Raw genomic sequence first — 7,429 nt, 5'->3', positions numbered from 1 at the left:
TACACTTTGAACAGGAAAACAAAAGGCAAAGCAATATGCAATACTGTGATAGAAGGCAAACTTTGCCAAAACCAGAAAACGTGGCACAAATCTCGAAGCAACTGAGAGAATCCATGTAGTACGATATATCACGGGCATGGTAGAAAAACCACTCTCCTACAAGATTGTGATAAGTGCTTGCAAGAGATAAAGAGCCGAAACATGAACGCCAAGTGCCAATGCAATTTGGAGCGCAAGAAGCAGATCAGTGTCCATGAAGCCACCTCGGGATTAAACCGTTGAGAGTTGCTCAAGGTTCGGGTCAAAAGAGTCGCTCGAGGAAGGCCACAAAGGTGTTGATTAGTTCGTTGTCGCAGGTCTTTTAGCTCACCAAATCAAACGGCCATACGTTGCCATCAAGCAACCACACCACACCACGAGGCCACCTATATCAACGCCTCAAGAACCCCTCCAAAATCACACATTCCTCGTTCCTCAAGGCGCGCACACACACACGCACGCACGCCAGGACACCACCACCTTTATCTGCATATCCAAATCGTACGTACGCACGCCATGGGCGCCATGGACGAGCTCATTTCGAGCGGCGCGCACAACGCCACCACGGCCCCGTTCCTCGACGCCGGCGGCCTCGCCAGCCTGCTCCCGCAGGTGCAGACGGTGGAGGTGCTCGTGGCAGTATTCATCTTCGTGGCCATCCACTCGCTCCGGCAGCGGCGCTCGCTGGGCCTCCCGTCGTGGCCGGTGGTCGGCATGCTCCCGTCCCTCCTCCTCGGCGTCCGGGGCGACATGTACGAGTGGATCACGGGCGTCCTCAAGGCGCGCGGCGGCACGTTCACGTTCCGCGGGCCGTGGTTCACCAACCTGCACTGCGTCGTCACCGCCGACCCGCGGAACCTGGAGCACCTGCTCAAGACCAAGTTCGGCAACTTCCCCAAGGGCCCCTACTTCCGCGACACCGTGCGCGACCTCCTCGGCGACGGCATCTTCGGGGCCGACGACGAGGTGTGGCGGCAGCAGCGCAAGGCGGCCAGCCTCGAGTTCCACTCCGCCGAGTTCCGCGCGCTCACGGCCAGCTCGCTGGTGGAGCTCGTGCACCGGCGGCTGCTGCCCGTGCTGGCCGAGACCGAGGCGGCCGGCGCGGCCGTGGACCTGCAGGACGTGCTCCTCCGCCTCACCTTCGACAACGTGTGCATGATCGCCTTCGGCGCCGACCCCGGGTGCCTCCAGAAGGGCCTCCCGGAGATCCCGTTCGCCCGCGCGTTCGAGGACGCCACCGAGGCCACCATCGTGCGCTTCGTCACGCCCACCGCGGTGTGGCGCGGGATGCGCGCCCTGGGCGTGGGCCACGAGCGGGTGCTCCGGCGCTCGCTGGCCGGCGTCGACGAGTTCGCGTACGACGTGATCAGGAAGCGCAGGGAGGAGCTCGCCGCCGCCACCGCGGCCGGCCGCGAAGAGGACGCCGCCGGCGGGCTCCGTCGGGCCGACCTGCTGACCATCTTCACCAAGATGCGCGGCGCCGACGGCGCCCCGGCCTACTCGGACAAGTTCCTCCGCGACATCTGCGTCAACTTCATCCTGGCCGGGCGCGACACGTCGTCCGTGGCGCTGGCATGGTTCTTCTGGCTGCTCAGCAAGAACCGCGGCGTGGAGGCCAAGATCCTGGAGGAGGTCGAGGGCATCGTGGCGGCGCGGGCCCGCAGCGGGGAGGTGGAGGAGGAGCTGGTGTTCCAGCCGGAGGAGGTGAAGCGGATGGAGTACCTCCACGCCGCGCTCTCCGAGGCGCTCCGGCTCTACCCGTCCGTCCCCGTCGACCACAAGGAGGTACGTGCTACGTACTTCGTATCTTGCTCGTATAATACGTACATGCATGCACAATACACACACGATGCTATACATGGCACGACTGTCTCATGTTGCGACCTTGCATTCGGCGTTGGTGTTTGGTGGAACTAACTTGACCTCATGACACCAAGTTCCCAAGTGTGTGAGCCCTTCCCCATCATCTGCATGAGGAAATTAAAGCAAGCCAAAGGTAGCTTCTCCTACAACAAAACAACGATGTGTAGAATTTTTTACTAGCTAGATGGTGTACGATGTGTACAATTTTGTACCTCGAGTCAAATAGGAACGATGACAAGTAACTGGGTTATTGTGGATACTGCTAGTCTGCTACTGAGGTCGACTCTTACCCAAGTCGATGGACGCATGCGAATTCCAATTAATTCGTTGCACCTCACTAACTGGAGTTTTGAGCTTGCATCATCGTGAAGCTAACGTGTAAAAAGAACTTACGCAAGATTTATACTACTAGGTGGTAGAGTAGTAGGTTGTCAGTTGGTCGTCTACTGATGTTTCTGGGTACTTTAGTTGTAAGGCTTCAAAAGGTTGACAGAGACACGTGTCTCATAGATTCAGTTGCAGTTGCACCTGTGCTCAGGTTTACTATACTTAATGATAGGTCTGCAAATTAAGTTGATTGCCAACAAGGGTACTCTTTACCTTGCTCGTAGAAAACCCAAAAGCAGACCACAGCATCTTTAGTCAGACCACCTAACCTCATCTACCTGGACTGGAGTAGGTGAAAGCACATCATAACAAAACTGAAGCAGTGACAGTCAACAAGTTAGCATGTCACCATGATAACTGTACTGTGCATAATTTTCTCATGATCCGTCCATCCATGATCAGGTTGTGGAGGACGAGGTGTTCCCCGACGGCACGGTGCTGAAGAAGGGCACCAAGGTGATCTACGCCATGTACTCCATGGGGAGGATGGAGAGCATCTGGGGGGAGGACTGCAGGGAGTACAGGCCAGAGCGGTGGCTCAAGGACGGCCGCTTCATGGGCGAGTCCGCCTACAAGTTCACCGCCTTCAACGGCGGCCCGCGCCTCTGCCTCGGCAAGGACTTCGCCTACTACCAGATGAAGTTCGCCGCCGCCTCCATCCTCCGCCGCTACCGCGTCGACGTCGTCCAGGGACACCCGGTGGCGCCCAAGCTGGCGCTCACGCTCTTCATGAAGCATGGCCTCAAGGTGACGCTGGCCAAGAGGGACGACAAGGCCAAGCTCTGAACCACATCAAACATCCTCTGGTGGTGTGTTCCCAAGTGGTGGTGTGCTCTCCGGTGATACTTTGCAGGAGAAAAGCTGATGCTGTGTGAAAAAAAAAGAGCTTTCCTCCCTTCTTTCTTTTTTCGCTTTCTGCTTATTACACTTTGATGATATTGTTACTATGTCCTTGATTTGTTACGTTTTGCATTGTTAGCATCTATATAGTTTAGCCAACAAATGTAGAACCTCTGTATATGTGTACTTTGTAATGGTGAAGCACAGCATGACTATAGCTTCAGGTGTTGTTGTTACCGGCGAAGATATTTAGTGGTATATTATTTGAATATAAAACACCTGCAAGATATGATGAGATCTTTTTAAATAAATGTGCTCTCAATCAGATAGAACTGCTTATATTACCAAGAGCAATCTTTCAGAGTTTTAATCAGAAAAGAAAAACATAGGCAACATCCAGGGACTCTGAAATATCTGGTAAAGAGTCTTGTCATTTATTCATTATATTCAGAGCTCTTGCGTTTTGGGGAAAGTTTCATGGGAACCTGAACAGTGATGTAAAACCAGATGGTAATCCATGGCTTTTTATCGATGTAAGTTGGTGAACGTTGGTTGGCCAACTTCATGCCTTGCCCTCCCAGCCCACGGTCTGGTTGGTCAACTTCAAGCCCTGCCACTCCACTCTTCATAGAATTCAGCCACAAAATTTTCCATGAACTTGTGCCTTTTCTCTGCTCTCTTTTTCCCAGCCTGTGTGCAGAGTGAACTATGTGTCATGTATGGAATACATAATGGAAGGCTACAGCATGTACGTCATGTTTGTACTGAGAACCATACATGGTATTTATAACAATGATTATAGTTAATACTACCTCAATGTCAAAATATATGTTGATTACAACATCGAAAGTTCGAAACGATACCCACCATGACATTATGACCATCAACTTCTTTGAAAATAAAATAGTTCTAAATAAAAAAAAAGTAATTTCATGATGAATCAGGCATGTTGTACATTAAATGACTGACCTTGGTTATTTGTTGTGCATTAAAAAAATATTTAACTGACACAGATTATAAAGGAAATGTATTTTTACATAGACAACATTGATGTATATAATGGGATTTATTAGTAAGCTGGATCTCACCTGCATGCTATGTGCAACCGAAGCCAAGTAGACCTTAACATAACTCTACTAATCTTACTAAGCTCAATAGGTCTAAAGCGGCAATTCTTTCTTTCTGGGTTTAGACAAGAGAAAGTACAGAAGAAAATAAAAAGGACCAGTATTTCATAGCTCAGCCCTGACCTCGGTCTTCATCATGTCCTTCAACTTAAAAAGTTTCTCGTGGAAATGATTAATTGATGTTTGTTTCTCCTCCTTGGACATATACTTCTCCTTTGACAAATTATCCCGTGGAAGTACGTTAGGATCATGTAATGCACTGTTCTTGCTCCCTCCATATGTAAAACATCTTGCAACACCTACAATGTTAATTGGGAAGATTAGGGGGACATACCACATATTCAGATAAAAGGTGACCATCCCTTTTGGGGACAAACAAAATATGACCAGATGTGTAGCAAAAGAAAATACATTCTCGATTTTCTTTGGCCAAACTTTATAGCTAACAATTGAGAATGTGTAACCATTTCTCAGTTCTAGTGAACCCGGTAGGATCCAGAACATTTCGTGTAACATCGGTCAGATTAGGTACAACCATGGAAATAAATGACACAGGTTGTGCCCTGTTTTGATATTTCCATGTACTAGCTCATCTTCAGATTCTAGCGGCATACCACATTCACATGACTTACATCTGCATTCTATCAGTGATGCTTTTGTTTCATCAATAACGTGCCAGGGAGCTAGACACCTAGACATACTATTTGTGTGCATTGCTTGCAGATATACAAACAGTGGTATATTTTGTAATTAATTCTAGTCTACGTGCCAAAACCAAATGCTGGGACAATCATTAAATGAACTTAAAACAGCAGAGCCAGATAAAGACAGACGGAAGACAGGACGTGCAGAAAGAATGTGTATAACCAGAGCTCTGCATAGTTGTATGGTTTTAGAATTATTAAAGAAATTCCATTATGCGAAACAGATACATACATTTATGGTTGAGCAGTACTTACCAATCGCACCAATTGCATCCAGACGATCTGCATCTTGCACGATTGCAAACTCAAGAGTGGGCTCCGCATTAAGCTTATTTGAAACCTCATTTTTGAATCCTGCAGTTAACATTGCGGGTGTAACTTTGTAAGAATTAGACAAATTGTGCAATGGTGTTACAAGAAATCTCAAAACACTAAGCACTACTAATGGGTATTCGGTTCAAGTAACAGATAACAACGGTAACCTTTGAAATAGCTCAATGAATTATTTTTATTGCATAAAAATATGAGAATTGATGCATGCAGAGATAATATGGACAGCTAATAAATAACATCATATACGGAGAAAACATTAACATGCAGAATGAGCCAATGCAGGCGTTTGAATTTTTACTTGAACTACCCTAAAAAGAACTAAAATTAGACCAAAGTGCTCCAAGTGAGCTATAACATCGACCGAAAAGGAAAAAACATGGTCGATTACAGGAAGTTGCTTCTTTTTCAATTATAACATAACAATTCATCGAAAGATCCACAAAGACAGACAACTCACCCATCCCTGTAATAATGGCCACTATTTCCTCCCTCTGTCCCTCCTCCAACCCTACCTCTTCAAGAAACCTTTTGATGATGCTCATATCCTCCACATTATCCCTATCCATTCATCCCATCAGATTCACTTACCAAGCATAGAACACTCTCAACGACCGGACAATACAATATATACAACCGTCAAACAGAAAACAGTACAAGACTTCTATGAAATCAACAGTTTAGCTAACTCAGCTCAACTTTCCTCTCACTCTTCAAGATCGGAAGAAGACATTTAGCAAAGCAACGACAAGTTTTCTCACTTGGTGTACTTGTAATCACCTGCACGAACAGAGGTAGCAAGAAATGGGAGTTCCCCATCAGTTGTTCAAATCGAGAGCTAATCGGCTCAAGCAAATCCATGAACACAATCAATAACGAAGCAGTGGGGCAATTGCCACTTACCGATGTCGTGCAGGAGAGCAGCCAGTTCCACCTGGAGCAATCACCCCTCACGGATTAAACAAACAATATCGATAGACAAAGTTCCACACATCAAGTGGAAGAACTGGCGGAGGACAGAAGATGAGGCGAGGGGTTGTTACGATGAGGAGGCGGTCGGGGGAGGAGACGCCCTGCTCGGCGGCGAGGGAGAGCGCGAGGTCCCGGACGCGGAGCGCGTGGGCGGCGTCGTGGGAGGCGTCGCGCCCGCTCATCTCCCTCTCAACCAGCTCCTCAGCACACCGCACCGCCGCCGCCGCCGCCGCCGCCGCCATTTTCTGTGCGCTGTGTGCAGAGCAGGAGGCGGCTGAGAGTCCGTTGGGGTCGGGGGCTGCTAGTGCTACTGAGACACGGACAGACGAAGGTGGGTCTTGCCGTCGGAGCGGGATGGCCTCTGACGAGGGGCCACTGACATGTGCGCCTGGGTCCACATGCCAGTGCGAGTATACTATTGCAGAAGTCTGCTATCCTCCGGTCAGTCTCAAAGTAAGGTCAATTTTACCGCGCGACCCCATCCTATTCAGGTGTATCTTTTCGAGATAGAATGAACGAATAGCGCGACCTAACGCGCGACCCAAATGAACAAATGTTCAGATTTCGTCCGTTTTCGATTCATCCCAGCCCAAACTTGCGCCGAATTTGGGGTGAAACGGACATCGCGCAGACGGGCTCGCCGCACGCCCTTGCCCCCCTCCCCCAATGGCCTGCTTGTCGGGGACACTAGCAGTCCCTTCGCTTCCAACGCCTCCACTCCCTCTCCCCGCCCCGCCCCGCCGTCGGCGTCGCCACTATTCTCCGGTCGCCTCCTCACTACGCACCCCTCTAGCCGTCCATACCAAACCACGTCTCGACATGGCCGTCACCACGCCCGCGCTTTCGCCGTTGTTTTGGCCATCGATTGGAGGAGATTTGACTGTTGCCGTCATAGCCGGTGGCAGAGGGGATACGACGTACCACGGCGGCCACGTCAGCTTTCGACAAGTGCTCCGGTCTCCAGACCGGCCAGTAGTCGGCCGCCAACCACCCCTGCTGCATCGAGGTGATCATCGCGGCCTCTTTGCCACCACGACCGTAAGGTGTTCGACACTTTGCCCACAAAGGTATGGACAGTGGAGATGAATTTTTCTTCCACCACTTCATTTATTCATCGGACGATTCGTCGTCGGATGATGAAGATCTTGTGGTGGCTGCACTGGTCGT

At 49.9% G+C, this 7,429-nt stretch overlaps 2 protein-coding genes across 2 annotated transcripts; one reads left to right on the top strand and one right to left on the bottom strand.

The window, feature by feature from the left end:
- The first annotated feature begins 453 nt into the window (after positions 1-453).
- Positions 454-3,373, top strand: LOC125508769 (cytochrome P450 86B1-like). Its single transcript, XM_048673565.1, has 2 exons — positions 454-1,824; positions 2,692-3,373. Exons 1-2 carry the CDS (start codon positions 556-558, stop codon positions 3,073-3,075), a joined length of 1,653 nt encoding a protein of 550 aa, XP_048529522.1. The 5' UTR covers positions 454-555; the 3' UTR covers positions 3,076-3,373.
- Positions 3,374-3,453: 80 nt separating this feature from the next.
- On the bottom strand, positions 3,454-6,594 carry LOC125508778 (uncharacterized protein YpgQ). Its single transcript, XM_048673577.1, has 7 exons — positions 6,334-6,594; positions 6,194-6,224; positions 6,052-6,070; positions 5,751-5,851; positions 5,216-5,314; positions 4,380-4,555; positions 3,454-3,819 (listed from the first exon to the last, which is right to left on the bottom strand). Exons 1-7 carry the CDS (start codon positions 6,502-6,504, stop codon positions 3,733-3,735), a joined length of 684 nt encoding a protein of 227 aa, XP_048529534.1. The 5' UTR covers positions 6,505-6,594; the 3' UTR covers positions 3,454-3,732.
- Between the last annotated feature and the right edge of the window lie 835 nt (positions 6,595-7,429).

Source organism: Triticum urartu, chromosome 1 (assembly GCF_003073215.2).
Source record: "Triticum urartu cultivar G1812 chromosome 1, Tu2.1, whole genome shotgun sequence".
Lineage (NCBI taxonomy): Eukaryota > Viridiplantae > Streptophyta > Magnoliopsida > Poales > Poaceae > Triticum > Triticum urartu.
Note: the sequence above shows the minus strand (reverse complement) of the source record. Positions and strands in the feature narration are given on the sequence as shown.

Excerpts from the sequence above, each read along its gene's own strand:
- LOC125508769 (XM_048673565.1), top strand. The coding sequence starts at position 556 with ATGGGCGCCATGGACGAGCTCATTTCGAGCGGCGCGCACAACGCCACC. Across the intron at positions 1,825-2,691 it reads TCCCCGTCGACCACAAGGAG|GTTGTGGAGGACGAGGTGTT; the intron begins GTACGTGCTACG and ends ATCCATGATCAG.
- LOC125508778 (XM_048673577.1), bottom strand. The coding sequence starts at position 6,504 with ATGGCGGCGGCGGCGGCGGCGGCGGCGGTGCGGTGTGCTGAGGAGCTG. Across the intron at positions 6,225-6,333 it reads CCCCCGACCGCCTCCTCATC|GTGGAACTGGCTGCTCTCCT; the intron begins GTAACAACCCCT and ends TGATTGCTCCAG. Across the intron at positions 4,556-5,215 it reads GGATGCAATTGGTGCGATTG|GTGTTGCAAGATGTTTTACA; the intron begins GTAAGTACTGCT and ends TTAACATTGTAG.